We start from the raw sequence: 21470 nt of genomic DNA, 5'->3' as shown, positions 1-21470 counted from the left end.
ATTTTGCGTTTTTCGACCGATTTTATAACCTTTGTTTAGTATTACAAAGGTAAAACTAAGACAAATAGTTAAGTTTGATGAATTTCCTTTGGAAGGTAATCATAATCATATTAGCTAACATGCAAAAAAAAATCTACGCGCTTGCGAGTTTTGAAGCTTGATCCATTCAATATCGCACAAAATGGGACATATCTTCGTCAAAAAAAAAACGTATTGAAATGAAGATTATCCGAAACTCAAACGAATAATTTTTTCTGCAGTTTTCCTTCAAAGGTCCATAAATTTGCTGCAAAATGATATCTCAAAATTTTTCCTACGAGTTGTTTTTTTTTTTGACTAAGATATCTGCCATTTTCTGCGACCAAATATTTAATGGATCAAGCTTTATTTATCAATTCCTCCTCAGTTTTTGCGACAAAATTGTTGGAGTAGATCTTACGCTCCAGGTTTGCCCAGCATCTCTCCATGGGACGCAGCTGGGGGACGTAAGACGGGTTCACCGATTTGGGTACCACATCGATATTCAACCGCTCCATCTCCTCTAACGATCGTTTCGAGTAGTGGGCCGACACCAGATCTGGCCAGAACACCGCGTCTGCAGCCTTATGGTATTTCTTGATGAACGACGTAACTTTCGGCAGGCACTTCGTAATATAAATTTTTCCGTCCACGATCAGTCCGGAGCGAAGAAGAGCGGCTTTGATAACCTCTCCTCGCTGATTGTCAGCCGTAGCAGCACCTTCTTGGGAAACTTGGTTGTGAAATGAACGACACCTCGGAGCTCACTTTCTTCGTGGGAAAAGCAACATACGAAGTACACTGTCAGTCGTTGCCATACAGGGTAAGATAGGTCTCGTCGTCCATCACTAACACCACGTCGCGATTCGCCGGGAAAATCGCTTGTCCATCTTATTCAACCGCTACCGCTGCGTCATTGCCTGCTGTTCCGAGGCCAGTGGACGGAACTGCCGCTTCCTGACATGCATGTCTATGTTCGCCAAATACTTTTTCACTATTTGGCCGGTAGCATCGACCACCCGGCCAAGTGCACGCAGCGATGTAGCCCCTCTTCCTCTGTCTTCCTCTTCAGCACCCTTTGAAGCTTCTTGTCGATCAGGGTCATCGGTCGTCCGGAACCGGGCTTTCTTTTGATGTTCTGATTGTTGTCCAATAGTGCCGAGACGTTGTAGATTCTGGAACAGACGATTCTGGTACAGAACTGTCATTTTTTTCCTGCTGACTCATGGGTTTCCATGACAGCTTCTGCATGGCTAGTTTCATCAGTATGAAGGTAAACCCATGAAACATCGGCAGTTTTTTAATGCAAACGTTAGCTCTCCATGGTAAGTTTCAAAAACTATACTGTGTAATTTTGACACATCCTAAACGTGACGATCCAAGCTAAAACATATGGCCAACAAACCGCTTTGACAAGTTAGTGATTTTATTGTGGCGTCATACTTTTAGCTGTGTGAAAATGTCTGATTTTGTACCAAATAATCGTCATTTGTGGGAAACGTTACTTGTCTCATTTCATTCAAACACAACGGCGGTTGAAGCGCATCGAGAGAAAAAAAAAGGTTTACGTAAATGCTGCTATAAGTGAAACAACGTGCCATAATTGGTTTCGTCGCCGTCTTCAAGGTTATTTCGACGTTGATAACTATCCGTGTGAAGGAAGATCGAAACCTTCGAAGGAGCTGAATTGGAAGAAGTACTCGATGAAGACCTATACTAAACGCAGGAACAGCTTGCTTCGGTACTGGTACTGGTGGCTTTGGAAATATTTCAAGAACAAGGAACTTGGTTTCCTTGGAAGCCTAGGCACATTGAGCGTCATCTGCAACTGCTCCAGCGGCAAAAAGGAAGGGTTTTCTTCATCGCATCGTGACGGATGATGAAAAATGGATTTATTACAGCAATCCAAATAAAAGCAAGTCATGGTGACGGCCAGTCACTCTCTACGTCGCACAGTGGCGGGTCTCCGAACAAAAGTCGGACAAAATCCAAAATGTTCATTTAAAAAGCAGAAAATCCATATCAGGTTGATTTTTTTCTGGAGAATTCAATTTTGGTGCCAAAAATTCAAAAAGTTGGAAAAATATCTCCCTAAAAAAAACTTTAAAAAAAAATTACTAAAATTACGGCTAAATTACGTCGGCTTAAATTACGTCGCAGTGTTTTTATGTATATCATTATTTATTCATATTCCCATCTTTTGTTATATTTGAGGATCCAGTAGTCATCAGCGAAACTGAGGATAGTATATATAATATAAAATATATAATAATAATGATTACGGTGTACGGTGTCAGTATAGTCAGTTTCTGGCGAAGCGAATGTGGGAAACCAGTATAAACTGTCAAAATGTGAACCAGCCGATTGTGTGCCAAATTTCGCAGTTGGAAAACTGCTCGGCATAATCAATAACCATAAACGAATGATAATCCATATGGTTTAATGATAACCCATACAGTCGTGACTATATCCCGAACTAGTTGTTAACCCTCTAGTGCCCAATGCCGCCATTTGGCGGGCTTCAGTCGAACCTCTAAAAAGCTTCAATGAATACTTAAAAAGTGTTTATAATGATTCATAGTGATTTTACCGAAGCCCGTCTAGAAATTAAGTTGGGCACTAGAGGGTTAAACACGTTTTGTGGTTATTGATTATGCGGGGCGATCATGTAGTACTTAAATAGATATCGATTTTGGCTAAATTAATACAACGCATTAATTTAGGAAATAAAATGTTAAATACGTTAAACTAGAATACGTGAGTAGTAAACAAGGAATTATTCATTCATATAAGATCAATGTTGTGTGTAATTAGCAGTCTTTAAACTGCCATTAATTAACTGTTCTGCCTTTTTTCACGCTATACTATTTTAAGAGAAATGTGCATTCGAAACGAACTATACAGTATATTATATGTTGAAATATGCAAAACGGTCCCATTTTAATAGGTTTAAAAAACTTGAGTATAAGTAAAAATTTGTCGTTTAAACATGGTCAAAAGGGGGTTGTTTATGTGTTTTCATACTAGTAAATATACAGTGTCTATATACGTTAGTTAATAATTTGTGACGTTTCACCATCGTATTATTGTAATCAGGGATATCAGATATGCAAATTTATCTGAAAATGAAGATTTTTAGAATCCGTGTGCAGACTTTTTTTGATTTGTCGATATTTGCAGTTTTTTCAGAGAGCAGATTTCATATTGAATTTAAATTTAATATTGAATATTGAACTTAAATTTCATAATAAATTTTCAGAGTAGAATTAAGTGGAAATATTACCTATTCTCAATATTTAAAAACAGGTAACATCGATCAGCTCAAAAGCATCAAACAGCGAATTTTTTTTTTTTTTTTATTCTCGCTTATTTTCCGTCGGTCTAGTTCCGCCACTGTTGTGGCCAATCACCGACGCCCAGGGAGGCGACTCCACACCCAGGACCCTAACTCACGACCCGTTTATTAACGGACCGGCGCCAACGGCTTTACTTCCTCATGCGATGGAAGGCGTGATCCCAGAGATTTTTCGCCTCAGAAAATCTCCCGGTGTCGGCTAGGATTGAATCTAGACCAGTTGGGTCGGTTGTGAGTGGATCACGCCACCTCACAACCATCGAAACCTATGTCGGCGGTGGGATTCGAACCCAGGCGTCGAGCGTGGTTGGCGGAAACGTTACCAACCACACTAGGCCCCCGCTCTAAACAGCGAATTCAAAAAGATTTTTTTGTCAAACTTGGTCTACATGTCGACAAACCGCACGCTGGCTTCGGCAGTAGCAATAACGGTGTTACAGCAAGACGTTTTTTCCAATGCAGAATTTTCTTTGGAGATAACAGGAGTCGTTTTAAATTTAATCTAGCGAAAAATTAATATTCATGTCAATTTAATATAATTATATGTGTTATTTTACCTTGTTTGCACACCTGAACGTAAGCCAATGAAGTTCTTCTAGAACAATTAAATGAAACTACTTACTACTTCTGTAAAACAACGTAACTTTCACAAATCACCATGCGCCTTCATTCAAACTATTTTATTTTCAATTAAAATTTTGTTCAGCGGGGCAGAAAGGGGCAAAATGGGACCTTAATATTCGAAAAGTAGAGAAAATTTCCTATGAAATGCATACTATGCGACCTGTGGGAACCGATGGGTCAGATCGTACAGCACACGTTTGCGCAAAAAAAAAGTTTTTTTCAGACCACTCAATATGTATTTCAAACATTTTCCAAAAGTTATAATGAATTATATAAAAACATTCAACACGAAATACAATTCTGATTATTAATCTTCAAAATGCAACCTATCGCATTGAATTCGAATAAGAATTAGGTAAGTATTTACTAGTCAAAGTAAACCCCAATATGTGCTTTCTGAGCGAAAAAAATCATTAAAATAACATGACTTAACAACGTTTATTTACAGTGCTCTCGAAAATTCAAATTTAATCCAATTGTCTTGATATTTGGAAAACACGTTTTTCAATACATTAGAATTTAAAAAAAATATAAAATATCAATAATTAGAACTTGAGTTTTGTCCGGCTTCCGGCCACTGTGCGTCGTCGGCTCAGCCAAATATACACGCTTCGAAGGTTATGCTGTGGCTGTGTATTTGATGCGACTTGGTCAGTGTTATTAATTATGAGCTGTTAAAATCAAACGAAACTATCACTGGGGAACGATGTCGATTTGCCATATGTTTCAGATTTTGCGCCGTCCGATTTTTAATTATTTTGTTGGACGGCACACACATGGCCTGGTTATTCAGCAGTTCTGCTCATATGAACATTGAAATATGGCTTGATTCCAAGATAGCCTCAAAGAGGAAAACTTTTGTCGTAGCGGTATTCGAAATTTGCCAGTTGTAGGTGTAGCTAGCGATGAGCGTTAGTTTGAATGGTTCACATGTTTTCGCAAAATCAAGTCACATTTCTACTTAAAAACAGGAAGGACTTAGTAGTATGGATATACAAACGAAACTATTGCTAGTTTCAAGCCACAAAAAAGTTTGAAGTCAATTTACAATGCACAAATACGAAGTAGAACCCACCTCTACAGAAATAGGGGAATATCCTTGCTGGACTTGTTTTTCTCCGCCACATCATGGGCAGGCTGACCAGACGTACCGTTTTGAACGGGACAATACCGTTTTTTCGACTTTTTTTAACCGTTCCGTCTTTTGCCATTTTGTACCGTTTCCGGATACTCCTTCAAAACATCTCAAATAGAGCTTTGCATTGAAATTTCCTAAATGAAAAATAAGTTTCCAAGCAGCCAAGATTTCTCTAATATCACTGAGTACGTTTTGTACATTCCCGACAGTACTAAAGGCCAAGAGTTAAAGTTTGGCCGACTGAATTTCCGTCGGTCTGGCAGCCATTCTAAAATTTCAAAGAACCAGCAACATTGCAAAAAATAAAAGTCATTACATGACTACTCGTATTTTCTGTTTCATAGTTTTTTGTTTCAATTTGTTTTGCTACATATAGTAGTGAAAAAAAATGAAGTGCTGTTTTCTATTCTGTTCAAATCGAATATCACGAAATTTTGAAAACATAAGCTATTTTCGATGGCCCACCAATAAAAAATAATCGTCGAAAATGGCCGAAAATGTTAATTACCGGAGGATTTTTTAATAACAGAAACGACACGTCTTTGTAGCGTAAGTTTGGCGTTTTGAAAATATCAATCCGAATAAAAAACGTAAGGATGGATATTCAGAGACACGAGTGTTACTCAGATTTGTTTTTCATTTTTCACGTTTTCTCCGAAAAACTCAAATTTACTCACTTTTGACTGAGTTATATCTTTTTTTCTTGGGAGTAACTCTAATTTACTCAATATTACTCCGAAATTCTCAGGTCATTCACATATTTGATTTGATTACCTTGAGAGCTTGAGATATATATATATATATATATATATATATATATATATATATATATATATATATATATATATATATATATATATATATATATATATATATATATATATATATATATATATATATATATATATATATATATATATTGCTCTCAAGGTAATCAAATCAAATATGTGAATCACCTGAGAATTTCGGAGTAATATTGAGTAAATTAGAGTTACTCCCAAGAAAAAAAAGATATAACTCAGTCAAAAGTGAGTAAATTTGAGTTTTTCGGAGAAAACGTGAAAAATGAAAAACAAATCTGAGTAACACTCGTGTCTCTGAATATCCATCCTTAAACCTTTTCCCCACTGCGAATATAAATATGAATGTTACTCGGTCTCACTGCCCATATATTTTTCTTGTTCTTAAGGTAATCGAAGATGTGAATCATCTGGAAATTTCGGAGTAATATTGAGTAAATTAAAGTTACTCCCAAGCATATGAGTAACTCAGATAAAAGCTGTCTTGCCCCTCGGGATGTCCTTACAGTGGTGCGGTACTGTCTAAAGCCCTAGAGTTAAAGTTTGGACGACTGTCACTGAAAAGTTCCAATCGAACTGTCAAAACTCGTTCCAATCGAACATAAGAACGTTTGACATGTCAAGTTTGTCTTAGTAGATGGGAAGTATTGTGATTTAGCAATAGCAAAATGCGAAAAAAAGACATGAAACTCGAATATAATAAAAAACAAAACATTGAATTCCAAAAATCTTCACGATATTTTATTTTTTAAATGGTTACAAAAATCATAACGCCATAGACCTTTTTTGTATTGTCTCTGATCTTTTGCTTCTGATTAATTTTAAATTCTGTTTTTTCTCACTGTTGACAACTGGATGAGATTCTGAGTTACTACGGCTGTTGGTGATACATGGAATTTTCAACGTACATTGGGTAGCTTGTTTGGAGTGAGCTTAATCAATCGACATATTATCCGGTGTCTCACTGAGCCACAAACTTATACACAGGTCCCGGTAACTTTTAGTCCTTTTTCATTCTCCGACGCGAAGCATAAATCATCGTGATTAAAGTGGAACTGCAAAACATTTTTTTTTATTCGGATTGATATTTTCAAAACGCCAAACTTACGCTACAAAGACGTGTCGTTTCTGTTATTAAAAAATCCTCCGGTAATTAACATTTTCGGCCATTTTCGACGATGATTTTTATTGGTGGGCCATCGAAAATAGCTTATGTTTTCAAAATTTCGTGATATTTGATTTGAACAGAATAGAAAACAGCACTTCATTTTTTTTTCACTACTATATGTAGCAAAACAAATTGAAACAAAAAACTATGAAACAGAAAATACGAGTAGTCATGTAATGACTTTTATTTTTTGCAATGTTGCTGGTTCTTTGAAATTTTAGAATGGCTGCCAGACCGACGGAAATTCAGTCGGCCAAACTTTAACTCTTGGCCTTTAGTACTGTCGGGAATATACAAAACGTACTCAGTGATATTAGAGAAATCTTGGCTGCTTGGAAACTTATTTTTCATTTAGGAAATTTCAATGCAAAGCTCTATTTGAGATGTTTTGAAGGAGTATCCGGAAACGGTACAAAATGGCAAAAGACGGAACGGTTAAAAAAAAGTCGAAAAAACGGTACTGTCCCGTTCAGAACGGTACGTCTGGTCAGCCTGCCCATGATGTGGCGGAGAAAAACAAGTCCAGCAAGGACATTCCCCTATTTCTGTAGAGGTGGGTTCTACTTCGTATTTGTGCATTGTAAATTGACTTCAAACTTTTTTGTGGCTTGAAACTATTACCTTGAGAGCAAGAAATATATATATATATATATATATATATATATATATATATATATATATATATATATATATATATATATATATATATATATATATATATATATATATATATATATATATATATATATATATATATATATATATATATATATATATGATATATGATATATGAACGGTGGGACCTAGTAACATTCATTTGCGGTGGGAAAATAGTTCAGAAAAACTCAGAAAACCTCAAATTTACCTCACTGTTTTACTCCCCGGGACATCCCCTATCGTGAACTGATGAAAAAGTCGCGCTTGAAAGTTGAGATCATGACAATAATTGTTAGTCAAAATCTCGATCATCATGTGACAAGTTTCAGAAACTCATTGCAAAAAATCACACTCTTCAGGATCGGCCAAGTTCATAATTGTATGTATGTTTGTATGCTTTGGTTGGTAAAAATTTCCAAAAATCAATTTTATCATGTGTCCCGTTTTTTGAACCCATTTGTCCCGTTTTTATCCCGAGAAAATCTGGTCAGCCTAATCATGGCTGAACATGTTTATAACTCGTGGTTAGCTCCTCCAGCCAACAGCAAAAAAGGAATAGTATCTCCACAGGTATTAACTCTTACCGTATGATAAGTTTTTGAAAATGTGAAGTCAATAAACGTTCAACCGATTATTTGTTCAACTGCTGCATGCGCATCAGTGCAAACAAAAAAAAACAGAGATTTGTTTGTTTTCTTCTACTGGCTGGGCTAGACGCTTGGCAACATTCGGTCATGAATAGTCGGAATATTCTAAAATTATCTCATTTGAGCAATTGTTCAAACAAACCGTGAACGAAGTTAAGTTAGAAGCAATTAAGTATTTTTGTTCAGAGCTATGTGCAGTTTTTAAGGAGCGTGTAAAATTCTTATCAAGAAACACTCCGTGAGAGACAAGAGAGAACGCCTCCCTTTATATACAAACAGCTGCCTAGAGAGAGTAAATAAGAACGCATAACTGTCATCAATCTGTCGAATTCGATTCGAATCATTCGAATGTATAACCACCTTGTTTGTATGTTAGGTATGTTATCGCTAAACTAAATAAGTAACCGCAATGATTTTCTAGGTGGCTGAGCATTAACTTGTCGGAGTCTGGTCCATGAGTTGATAAGTTTAGTAACAATTCTCCCCCGGAACGTGTGCAGTTGCGAAGACATTGGAAATGACAGCCGATTTGGATTTAGTAAAACAGCATATCGGTGAATATCCTGATTTCCCTAAAAAAGGTATACTCTTCAAGTAAGTAAGGCTTTATTAAATGTTGCATTGCAATTATTAAAAACATTTCGCACGCAGAGATATTTTTACCGCTCTGCGGAATGGTTCGGTTTGCCAAGCACTGAAACGGCTGCTGTTAGATTACGTCCGTCAGAACTGCCCGGATGTAGAGGTCGTAGTGGGTCTCGATGCACGAGGTTTTTTGTTCAGTTTGCTGATCGCAGCTGAACTAGGAATATCCTGTGTGCCGATACGGAAGAAAGGAAAACTACCCGGTGCCTGTGTTCAGTACGAGTATCAGTTTGAGTACGGGACGGTAAATCACCGATTTGATCCCTAATATTCAGATGCTCACAGTCTCCTGATATTTTTAGGACGTGTTTGAAATCCAAAGAGAAAGCATCACGCCTGGACAGAAAGTGCTGATAATCGATGATCTGCTGGCAACGGGAGGCACGATGGATGCCGCTAACAAGCTTGTCCAACGGATCGGGGGTGTTGTCAAGCAGAATGTAGTAATTATAGAATTAACCGCGATCGGCGGTCGTTCGAAGCTGGAAGCATCCGGATGCACTGTACATTCCTTCATTCAGTATGACGATATTGAATGAGCTCAAAGTGGTTAGTTTTTTCGAATAATTCCATTACTGTAGAAATCGCAATAGCAATATGCGTACTAACGCAACGCTATGCTGGCTTGTGATGTTAAGTTAATTTGAAGGGAACACGATTAAAATATGTTTTATTCTATTAACAAGGAGTGGACATTTTCTCACATTTTTATGATAATTTAGATAAATCAAACTAGCGGATGTGAATATTATTTGTAGATGACGTTCTGATACAAACTTTTCGCAAATCAGGGACTTTAACAATCGCTTTCTTTGTAGTTTTATCTTTAAATATGTACACAAGTTGAATTGTTGCGATGAATTTTGTTTGTTTGTTTCATAAAAATTCAATATTTAGATACGAGTTGTTACGCAAAATTCGAACATGAATCAAAATCAAGTGTACTGCACTGTTAGTGGAGTTTCTGTGCAACCGAAAAATTAGTGTTGTACAGGTCACGCAATATTTTAGAATCTTTGAAGTGAACAGTGCAGCTACGAGCAAACGGTAAGATTTTATAATTGTTAGTAGAGTATGCAAATTGGGTGCAAGGCCAGTCACTGCAATGTTTCTACAGCATATTTTTGACAATGTTAAGTCTTCCTCTTTTCGAAAAAAAATGTTGTAGTAGACGATAGGATAACTGAACACTCTAAACTGAAGAAGGACACTAGGTGGCTACTAGAGAAATACAGATCATTCACATTTTGGTTACTATTTGAATGAAAATAGTCAACCGAAAAAATCACTGATAGCCTGCGGAAAAACTAAGCTTGTTGGGCTTTTTATTAACTTCCTATTATCGAATCATGTGCAAAAGATGAGATCAGTAATATTTATGTCAAGATGGGTATTAACCGTTGAAAATAGACAGGAATGTCCAAAACTTGCTTTGGAAGTTTGAATCATAGTAGGCATCGTTGTTTGTCAAAACATGTGACACAGTTTTAAGTGTGCTTTTTCGAAATACGTTTGCTCTTACCAAACATTTTTTACCTGTAATCTCAGAGGTGATTCCTTGCCAAAAGCAGCAGAATACCGATTATCTAGCTGAGGATGTAGGTTCCGGACAAATCCGCCTGTCCAATCGACGAGGGAAGCAAAACTTTTTTCAAAAATTTCACCATCATTATCATCATGACCTGAAGAATGTGCGTTCTGCAGACCTGTTCAAGATAAAGACAGATAGCCTTGAAGTGTGTGAAAAACTTTGGGCAAGTTATGTTCAAAGTTTTACTGCATCAGTTGAGTTCTTACTACAATCGACTCGCAGGTGTCATGAATGGTTTGAAGCGACCTGAAGTAAATTTTAAAACTGGCATTAAATATGAACTCTCGAAGGTAAATTCGCAGCTGAGAGATCTCAGTTCAATTGAGCTTGGGCTAGTGGCTGGAGGCAAAAATAGGTTAATTCAGTTTTCAAATAAGAAAATTTTAATAATTATTAAATTCAGCTGTTTTATGTTTCATTGAATAGGTCAAGACTACAAAATAAAAGGAGATACACACTACGATATCCAAGTAATTTAACTAAGAATTGATAAAGGGGGAGGATTTTTGAAAATGTTGCTTTCTGTTCTATCAAAGAATTCTATCCATCAACTCATCCACTCATCTGCATATCCTTGTCCTTACTGCGAAATAGCCCAAAAAAGATCTGAGATCGAAATGCGATTTTACCTATAACTACAGACTTGTGGGCCTATAAAGCGTGCTTGATAAAGATTTCGAGAAGCATTGCAAAGTAGGTTATGAACGTTTGTTTAACTTATTTTTTGTTATTAACTATTTCTTCTCAATTTTAGGTTCTGAAACATTTCCAAAGCATATGTATCAGATACGCAAAGTCTCAGTTGTTAAAAGCATTGGTGGATTACAAAAGCAGCAACCTGTAGTTTATGTTAGGGGCCGTTCCTAAACCACGTGGTCATATTTTGATCACTTTTTATACCCCCCGTACCCCTCCGTGGTGTTTTGGCCAACTCCCCCCCCCCCTCCTTGCGACTTTAACCACATCACGTGGTCTTTTCATTTGTCAAGTGCCAAAAATTCGTTCAATTTTTTTAAATTTTTATTATTAAACTTTCAGTACATTCTATATTTCTAAAATGCTAAAGCTTCATTCTTGACTTAATTGCAACAATAAATTAAGTCAAGAAAAAAGACCACGTGGTCATTTCGTTAACCTCCCCTCGCCCGTGCGTGGTCTTTCGTGGTTTTTTGACAAATGTCGGATGTCAACACATGAGGTGAGTACCTGCTTGTATACCTTACTTCTAAAAATATTAATGTATGCAATGTAGGGAACGAGCCAACTTTTAGTAATGCTATTAGACAAGATGTTTTAGATCTCACTATATGTAGCATCTCGATAACGGAGAAAGTCCAAAAAGGGGTTGTCTCTAATAAACCCAGTTTATCAGACCATAAACACATCAGATTTGACGTCGAGGCTACCCCTCTGATGAGAGAACACTTCAGGAAACCAAAGAAACCAACTGGAACTGTTTTAAAGTACATTTAATTACCTCGCCCTCCCAGCTGGTCTCGAGGTACGATGCTGGCCTAACAAGCCAGCCATCGTAGGTTCGAGTTTTGACTCGGGAGAGACTGTTAGTGTCAGTAGGATCGTAGCGCTAGCCTCGCAATTGTCCTGTACACTTAACAGTTAGCTGCAAAGTCTGTGTATAGCCAACAGAAGGTCGAGTTCCGAATCGGAATGTAGCACCCAGGCTTTGCTTTTAATTAACTTAGGAACATCCAGTTACAGAAATATTCGAGCTCCAGCTGAACTGGACATCGCAGCAAGTGACCTACAGTACAGGATCACGGAAGCTTTTACGTCGAACTGTCAGTTAATGAAACGGGCAGTGTGTCGTGATGTGCCCTGAAGAAACGAAACTCTCAGCTTCCTTCGTCTAGAAGCTAGACGCTTGTTCAACAGGGCCAAAATCACATCCAACTGGAAAGCCTATGGTGCATTCGTCACCAAATATGACGCTGAGCTACGCAAAGCCAAAAGGAGATCCAGAGTTCGATGTTGTGAAGACATTCAAACTCTGCCTGAGGCAACGCGACTACAAAAAGCGATGTCCAAAGATCATACCAATGGTCGTGGACAATTGAAAAAGGTAGATGGAAGTATGACTGTCAAAGCTAGGGAAACCTTGGATGTTCTAATCCACAATCACTTTCCTGGCTCGGCAGTGACCTCCGAGTCGAACGCTGAGGAGCCACAGAGCCCCGGATCCAGACGCATGACGTTGCGTGATTCCGCAGTGCTCGCTCGTCGATTGTTCACGGAGATTTCTATCAATTGGGCACTAAGCTCTTTTGAGCCTATGAAGTCTATCTGGCTTTCTATCAATCTTTCAGCTGGCGGAACGTTAAAGAGGTGTTTATACCAAAGCCGGGCAAAAAAAAACATTGCCCAAAGCATTCAGACCTATATATCTGACTTCAACCATTCTCAATTTGATGAAAAAAATCCCGGATAACTATACTGCCCATAATCGCATATTTGTAACATTTGCAAAATTGGTTGTTCGAGCAATTCGCACTTTTATATTTTGACCTTAAATGCATTGTTACTAATATATTCTCGCAAATAGACACTTTAACTAAACTTAGTATCATGAAGAAAGCACTACTTTACACTATGTATACATTGAATATTACTTTTGAAGTCAAATTGGTTGAAATTTTTGCAATGATACATTTATGCCGTCACTTTCAAGCTACTTTTGGAATATATCACATGGAAAAAGAAGTTTTTCATGTATTCAACAAGCATGAGCTGAACATCAGAAACGGATCACCGGTGGTTGGTTACCGGACCAGAATAACTTCCGAGTTCCAAAGGATGCAGATGTGGATTTGGATGGAAACTTTTTCGACAAAAAAGTTGAAAAAGTTAAGTAGTGTGACAATTATGCTGTTATTTACGCTATGTGACAAAACAACTTGGTATTTTTTACGACTTTTTTCACACAAACATAAGCATATTTTTCCAGATGTAAAAAGTACATACTATTCTAAGCATTTCCCAATAAAAAGCACGAAATCCATAAAATGTCGAATGTTACAATTATGCGATCACAGGCAGTATATCTGCTGCGAGTTTCTGAATGAGTTACCCTTGCATGAACATCAATATGATTATCAACAGGGTAAATCTACTGATAACGTTTTGCATTACCTAGTGATTAAGATCGAGGAGTCACTGAAATATAAAGAGACAGCGGTCTGCCCTCTTCTTGATATTGAGGGAGCTTTCGATAACACGTCCTTTGCATCGATTTACACTGCTCTTCAATAAAAAGAAGTCGAAAATACTACAATGAGCTAGATCCAAGCAATGCTTTCGAAGAGAAAGATCACTGCTGCAATGGGAGATACGTCTGTCAGTAGAGGCAGTGAAAAGGTGTTCTCGGGGAGGAGTTCTCTCTCCACTGCTATGGTCACTGGTTGTAAAAGTTCTCCTAACCAAGGCTACGAAGTCATTGGTTATGCGGATGAAATGGTCCTTATTGTTCGGGGAAAATGTGATGCAAATTTATCTTGTAGTATGCAAACGACTCTTAAAACCACCTCGCTGTGGTGCTGAGAAGAAGGGCTGAACATTAACCCAGCTAAAACAGTTATTGTTACTTTACCAAGTTACTTTACCAAGTGAAGGATGGATACAATCACTCCGATTAAATGGGGTAAGTCTGAGCCTCAGCAACGAGAACAAATATCTTGGAATCATTTTGGATATGAAGCTGAGCTGGACTGCTCAACTAGACTACGCTATCAAGAAGGCAAGTTTAGCTATCTGGGCTTGTAGTACTCTGTTCGGTAAGACCTGGGGGCTAAACCCACAATTAGTGAAGGAAACAACAGCCCAGGCGAAACTTACCGAAGTTCAGCGATAAGCCTGTCTTTCAATTACCAGTGCCCAGACTGCAACAATAGAAGCCATGATGCTTAACTTACTGCGTCTACATCTCCATGTGAAGAAGGAGGCAGTTGATGACAGATCATCTAAGCATCCTGAAGGAGTTCAAGCTAATATCTTTAGTAACAACAGTCTTGGACTGGATGGAAGCGAAGCGAAATATGGACGTTCACCCTTTATGGTTATTGACACAGATCGCTTAATGTGGAACAATGGAGGGCCGAGTTTTTCATCGGGCACCATTCGTTTTTATACGGATGGCTCAATAATTGGATCTCAGACTAGATCAGGGATCTACGGACCAGGTATAGAGGCCACTATCTCTTTAGGTAAGTCTGTACATCTGTGCTACGATATATCTAAAGCGCAATTATAGACATGCCAACATCGGAATCTTTTCAGACAGTCAGGCTGCACTACTGGCATTAAAGTCTGCCGTCTGCGACTAGTCTGGGAGTGCATTGCAACACTCAGGAAACTTTTTCGCCTCAACAAAGTTATGCCATTTTGGGTACTCGGTCACTGCGGAATCGTAGGAAATGAACATGCCGACAGCCTAGCAAGACGAGAATCTGTTCAGTAATTCATTGGACCTGAACCGTTTCTGGGTACCTCCATATCCGACATTGAAGGTGAACTAAGTACATGGGTAAAGCTCAAAATAGCATCTCATAACCAACATGCGCAGGGTTGCAGACAAGCTAAACAGTTTATCTACCCTATTGCGGTTGCCAAAAGGCTACTACGCATCGTCACGGGACTCTTCACTGGACACTGTCCTGCTCTTTATCTTTCAAAGAAAATCGGCAGTCCCAACCGACAATTGCCGCTTCGCTATTGCGATGTTCTTGCTTCATCAAGGTTAAACTTCCACGGAAGTTACCTCTCAACTTCATACCAAGTATGGGGAACCAATCCCCAAACGGTTTCTGGTTCTATCAACCATGTAGTTCCGAATTGGGGCAAAGGCTTACAACCAACTAGCTCAACTCCATCAACGAGTTCGAGCATCTTGTAATCTGTGTAAAACAATCGGGGTCAGCCACGAAAGGGAAATGTTCCTGTCGCAGTGGCATTTTTGCCCAATGCCCTTCAGTCATAAAAAAACATTGTTTTAAACAAGTTATATTAAACTTTTGTATCAAACACCTTTATAATAAGTGGAATGCCACCATTAACATTGATGATTAACATTAATTAAATGTCTGTTGAATGACCAATATAATTCTCACTATAATGAATCTCCTCAATAACCCATAAACAATTCTGATTCATTCTACGACTCGGGCACCAAAGTGGTTTATGTTTGTGTCATGAAGCTTTCGTATAAGACCGCATTCTAGCACAATACATAACACCAAAATTATTTTCTTCTTCCGAGGGGAAGCACACGTTGCGATGCAGCTAGAGTAATTATGTTGACATTATATTTTTTGTCGTCATTACTTGTTTTCATAATTTTCGTTCAAATTTTTGTATTTTATTCAAGCGCATGAATAATTGATTATGAATTCCCACCTAAACATGCAGCACATGGACCCCTCGGCCGAGCTTCGAACATCGGTCGCTCTGCTGGTGGTACAAGCTTTGCGGTGAATGGTAAAACGGGTAAAACTGATGGTACACAAACTCCTCGCTCAGTTTGGAGTTGAAGTTAAGCCGAAGTAGACGTGTACTTTGCGCGTCGTGCCTCCATCGAAGTGATCTTTCTTTCGTTCTGTCGACATTTCTTTCGCGCTTGCATGTGTATTTGCTGCAGCTGGTCAACCAGAGTTTGTCTTCAATCTTGAGCCGCGTCAGTGTCTGTGTGTGCTTAGCAGTGTGTGCAATCGTGTAAGATCTTTAACAGCATTGACTAGCTTTTTTTCTATTGTGAAGGAAAATAGTTTTTTTTTCTAGTTGAAGTGATGTTATTTGGAAGGGACAGGATGGAAATGTACACCTAAAGACACGATCCGGTTGCAAGCCAGCTCAGTTTGGAGCTTCATTGGAGAAATTTAATCTAACCTTGGTGAATTCTTTGTTGCCCGTCGTCTTTCGGCGCAGAAGATCGTGTTGTGAATTTGCAAAGGTGCTTGTAACGGTGATCGTGTATGCGGCAGTCAGAAAAGTATCGAGCTTCTCGAGTGGCCAGGCTGCGAGAAAAAAAAATACTAGCTGAAACCACTAGAGCATGCCTCGCGTTGGGTAGAAACGGAAAGAAGCAGGGGCGAAAATCGGCACAAACGGGGCAAAGAATGGGATATAAACATAGTTTCGTGTGAAATCTGCGGCTCAAAAGTGGTACAAACGTCGCATCACTCTTGATGGAAGGTGATATATATTCTCTGCTTATGTGGCCCGTGTTTGACTGATAAAGCTCTGGGACAGTGACGACAAACGGTGCTCAGGCTACGTGACTACGATAAAACAGGAGGAATTGTGTTTGTGCTTTTTGCCCCAGTACATGGGAAAAGGGGGAATTTCGGAAGATTGTCGAATAGGGCAAGTGACGAACCTTTCGGTAGCAAGCGTAGTGGATGGACGTGAAAAGTGTGACGCTTGGAAGGTTTGTTTGAGCCATCTCCATCGTGGGATTTGTTTGGGTCTAGGTCAGAGTTGAGAGACCCGAAATAGGTTGACTTTTATGAGCTGGGACTAGAGAAATGTTATGGCTTATAGTTATGAATCACGCTAATTTATGTTAATGAACGACTCATGAAGTTGATTATCATCTTAACTGAAAAATTTGCGTTTCCTTCTGAATGAAGATTTGAAAATATGATTTGGTTTTAGTTGTGGTTTGTTTTCCTCAAGTTTATTCTGAATGGGAGTTTCAAGTAGTTCAACATAGATTATAAAATAGGAATGAAAAATGTCACCAATTTGAATCGAGTATTTGTTTATTTCTTTATACTCAAGCAATAACGATAGATAAATTGCGAAAGCAGCTTCGCAAACTTCAATAAGTTTCATTCCTTACGTGAGGAAAAATATATATACTTTGGTGGCAATATAGTTGCCACTGTTCGTTAACCCCAAAAACGATAGTGGCAACACTTTTGCTACTGCATTGTAAGCTCACTTTATTGTAGGTATAAAATAGAACCGAACACTATACCAATTAAAAAGTAACAGTAATTGGATAAGCTTAATTCAATTTCGCTTCGAACAGATCCAAGCGAGAAGTTACAAGTGGGAGTCTTGTGGGCAATCGACCTATTTTTTCTAGTTAACTTCAGCATGGTCGTATTGGTCTATTTCGGAATCATCTTTTTCGGACTAATAATGCTAAGATTAGTACAAACATCCGACCATCTCCGATTAGTTCATTGGATTTAGAAACATTCAGATCCAGAAATCTTGATCATCAGTGGCTTAGTTGGACAAACAGATCAAGTAGTGGCCTGAGCAATAAGACTTGCTTATTTATATAGTTAAGTGACTATTTTTGTTTCCCACTCCTAAAAGTGGTAAAAATATTTTTCTACTAAATCTTGAATATTGAGAATAGGTTATGTTTCTATTCAACTCTAATGCCAAAATATCGAATACGTACGTATTTCGGTTGCTATATACAACCACATAAGCGCATATGCATAAGCCGCAGACGTCCCGAATATCTTGAACCTTGGAACGTATGATTCGGTAAGAAAGCTAAGGGACCTGTTGAAATGATGATGATAATGCTGTTGCCGGAGATGACGTGAATTCTGAAACCGCTGAATTGTTTGATTAGGGGCGTAGTAACGGGTGTCAAGTTTGCCAGTTTTTCTTATGCTGTAAAAAAACTACTTGAACAAAAACTGATTTATTGCATTCGAAGATACATTCATTATCAACAAAAAAAAAATTAATGAATATGAGCGATCCCGCTGAGACATAATGGTATTGAAAACGATTCAAGTTATATTGTCTTGGAAGCCCATGTTGAACAAGTAAAGAAACTGCATATGGTTGATCAAATCGGTGGACCCCCCGTTGACTGGAAATCAAAACTTTTTTTAAATTTTTCGTTTTTCTTCAAAACTTAGCTCACCAAAATTGCTCTAACTCTTGTATTTCTCTATGAAATTACCTAAACAAACATATCATTAGAAATGGAAAAGATCGGGCCTTCTTTTGCAAATATCAAAGTGGGTGGTAGCCATATTGGATTTGGCCGCCATATTGTTTTTATTCAGAAAAAATGATTTTTGAATAGGTGCCCACCTACCCAAAATACCTCAAATTTTATTCTTCAATTCGAAAGATCATGCATTTTTCCATAAAATATGTTAAAATTAAAGATGTATGTTGTCTAAAACAAAAATAATATCAAAATTACCAAAACATGTTCGACCCGACTGTTTGGTTTTTCGTTGAATCTTACCTTACTAAAAGTGTTGTAACACATTACATTCTCCATAAATTATTTCCAACCAACCCATCATCAGAAAGGGAAAGATGCTTGATTGAAAAGCGTCAGGCGATTGTGACGCTGTTAACTTTCGCTTTCAAATGAAAATCATTTGTTTCAATTTTCAAAGCCATTTTTTTGAGTGAACCGATGAAAAAGAATCCAATATTCCAACTTGTTTGACAGCAAAAAATGTTCATCGTCATTCGATGGCAATAACCAAATGAAATAAAATGAACATGAAACTGTTCGAATCGAAAAAACTCGTATCCATTTGTGTTTACATTCATCATTACATCAAAGACGATACGCCCTTAGAAATCATAACTCCCTTTGGGGCCGCTGTCATGAATACCGACGGTCAATTTGACGTAGCCTGTCATCGGATGGGAAGCGGACAAAGGTGCGTGGCTTCTTGGTGAGTTAGAAGTATCAAGGACGTCTAATGACTAAGTTAAATTGAATAGAATAAATTTGATAATAAATGCAGAGTTGCGCACAGGCGTGTCGGAATATTAGATTCTTATTCGTCGATTCACTTAAAAAAAGGGCTTGTGAAAATTGGAACAAATGATTTTTAATTGAAAGCGAAATGCAACAACGTCACAACCGCCTGGCGATTTTCAATCGAATATCTTCTCCATCCTCTTTCTAACAACGGGTTGGTTGGAAATACCTATGAAGAATATAATGTGTTACAGCATTTTTAGTGAGCTAAGATTCAACGAAAAACCAAACATTCGAGTCGACCATGTTTTGGTAATTCTAGTTTTTTTAGACAACATACATATTAATTTTAACATATTTTGTGTAAAAAAAAATCATAAAGATTCACCTTAAATTGTTGTGCAGCTCATAGCATAAACAAAACAAAGAATGCTTGCATGGAAAGGAGAAAGAGAGCTTTCATATAAGTATTCTGATTTCTCTCTGAGCGTGTTTGTTCTTGAATATTGGCACCTCGAACAAATTCCAAAATTTTTGTTGTCACCCGTTATCTTTGGTTTCGGCCAGACAAATATGTATTTGTTACCTTACAGTATAGTTGACATCAATACCAGAGTAGGCCCGAGTGGAGGGAACATAGATCATGTTGAGCTTGACCATGCAGTACTGGCAACAGAATTTTTTGTGCAACTTGACAGAATACAAATTTTAAGGTTTTCTCGTATACCTACCGACTTTTATAGCTTTTTTGTATTTTATCAGATTTCTGTATATTTAGTTGAGGCAAGCAACGCATTGCGTCGTGAATTTGCGAAATGTGAACAGGATTGTTTTATCAGCTTTTAATTTGGTCTGCTAAGTTCCAAATTAGTTCGATTTTTTATATAAAATTTGTGCGTAGGAAAGGTGAGTCGCTGGTTGTGGTGTATGTTTGTATTGCACAACATATCCATTTGTGACACGCATTGCAACTTCCGTAAAGCTGTTACCGCCAGTATAAATCCATCGGGGTCTTTCAAATATTTTGCTTTCAGACAGCGATTCTGTAGATCCGTTGAAGTGATTTCAGTTTCGTTTTATTCCCAGCTACGTGGGAGAAATTTAGCAGTCTTCCAGAAAAAGCCACTGAACTTAAACAGGACGAAATTGATTCCACATGGTGTTTCTAAGTCAATGAGGAGTCAAATGTAATTCCAAGATATTTAAAAGAGATTTCTTGAAGGATCTCAGTTGAGTTTTCTGGAAGATGGGAGTTATTAGCAGATATAGAGCGGGAAGCTCGAAATATATATATAGTTTTGTTTAGGTTGAATGACAGGAGGTTCTTGTCAAAGCACTCTTGCAGCAAGCCTATATACTCCGACATTTGATTTTTTATTTTTCGTCAATTACCACGGTGACATGAAAACACAAACCTCTTTTTCCACCGCAGTCGCGGAGATGCAGCGATGAACTCGGTCTGACCGTTTAGTCGAAGATCGCTTCGTTGCTTCTATAATAGATACCTGTCGATGTGTATTTCTTTTCTCGATGATATTCTGGAATAGTGAAAGAAAAATATTCAAACATTCGATTGCTTCTGATGTAAATTGATTTACGCGTGCGCCACTCGCGCAGATCCGCGATGCTTGACCAAAAGAAACTTATCGTTCGTAGTCGTAATGAGGAGATGCAGAGTTGAACTCAGTTTCCGAAAACAACGATTGTTACACCTCCTTTCTTACAACATTTTTCCTTACCCTCACGATCGTAAGGACGTGGCCGGCGCTGTTATCGATCCATACAAAGCGGCAGCTACTGAATTGTTGTACACTGAAGATGTCAAACTAATCCCAAAAAGCCATATACGTGGTTCCCTGTGCAACTTCCCTAGCTTAGATCGACCACGGAGGAGCAACTACGAAATGTAAGGTCGTTCAAGTTCAAGCTCCATGAAACTTGGACATCAGAAAGTCGGTCAGAGTCGACTAAAAAATGATGCATTTTTGTTCTTTTGGCAGATAGGCAGAAGACGTTTTCATTGCAATTCGTCCTGCAGTCCTCGCCGTGTATCGTGCCCTTTCATGCTAGGAAAATTACGTAACGCTGGAGCGTTACGTATTGTTACATAGGAG

The 21470-nt window shown here is 38.1% G+C and overlaps 2 protein-coding genes across 6 annotated transcripts in view; both read left to right on the top strand.

Moving 5' to 3' along the window:
- Positions 1–8561: 8561 nt before the first annotated feature.
- On the top strand, positions 8562–9716 carry LOC129720849 (adenine phosphoribosyltransferase). Its single transcript, XM_055672683.1, has 4 exons — positions 8562–8774; positions 8829–9001; positions 9059–9296; positions 9355–9716. The coding sequence occupies exons 2-4, from the start codon at positions 8925–8927 to the stop codon at positions 9589–9591; spliced, it is 552 nt and encodes a 183-aa protein (XP_055528658.1). The 5' UTR covers positions 8562–8774; positions 8829–8924; the 3' UTR covers positions 9592–9716.
- Positions 9717–16156: 6440 nt separating this feature from the next.
- The window catches only part of LOC129723888 (LHFPL tetraspan subfamily member 3 protein), a 64888-nt gene continuing 59574 nt past the window's right edge, over positions 16157–21470 (top strand). For 3 of the 5 annotated variants that reach the window (XM_055678375.1, XM_055678372.1, XM_055678373.1), the window contains exon 1: positions 16157–16364. The gene's annotated coding sequence lies outside the window, so the exon portion shown is untranslated. The other 2 variants (XM_055678376.1, XM_055678374.1) reach the window with 2 other exon arrangements.

The sequence above is a fragment of the Wyeomyia smithii genome, chromosome 2 (genome assembly GCF_029784165.1).
Source record: "Wyeomyia smithii strain HCP4-BCI-WySm-NY-G18 chromosome 2, ASM2978416v1, whole genome shotgun sequence".
NCBI lineage: Eukaryota > Metazoa > Arthropoda > Insecta > Diptera > Culicidae > Wyeomyia > Wyeomyia smithii.
Note: the sequence above shows the minus strand (reverse complement) of the source record. Positions and strands in the feature narration are given on the sequence as shown.

Bases quoted from the DNA above. Each gene is read 5' to 3' on its own strand.
- LOC129720849 (XM_055672683.1), top strand. From the start codon at position 8,925: ATGACAGCCGATTTGGATTTAGTAAAACAGCATATCGGTGAATATCCT. The intron at 9,002-9,058 runs GTAAGTAAGGCT...TTTCGCACGCAG, and splicing joins AAAAAAGGTATACTCTTCAA to AGATATTTTTACCGCTCTGC. The intron at 9,297-9,354 runs GTAAATCACCGA...TGATATTTTTAG, and splicing joins ATCAGTTTGAGTACGGGACG to GACGTGTTTGAAATCCAAAG.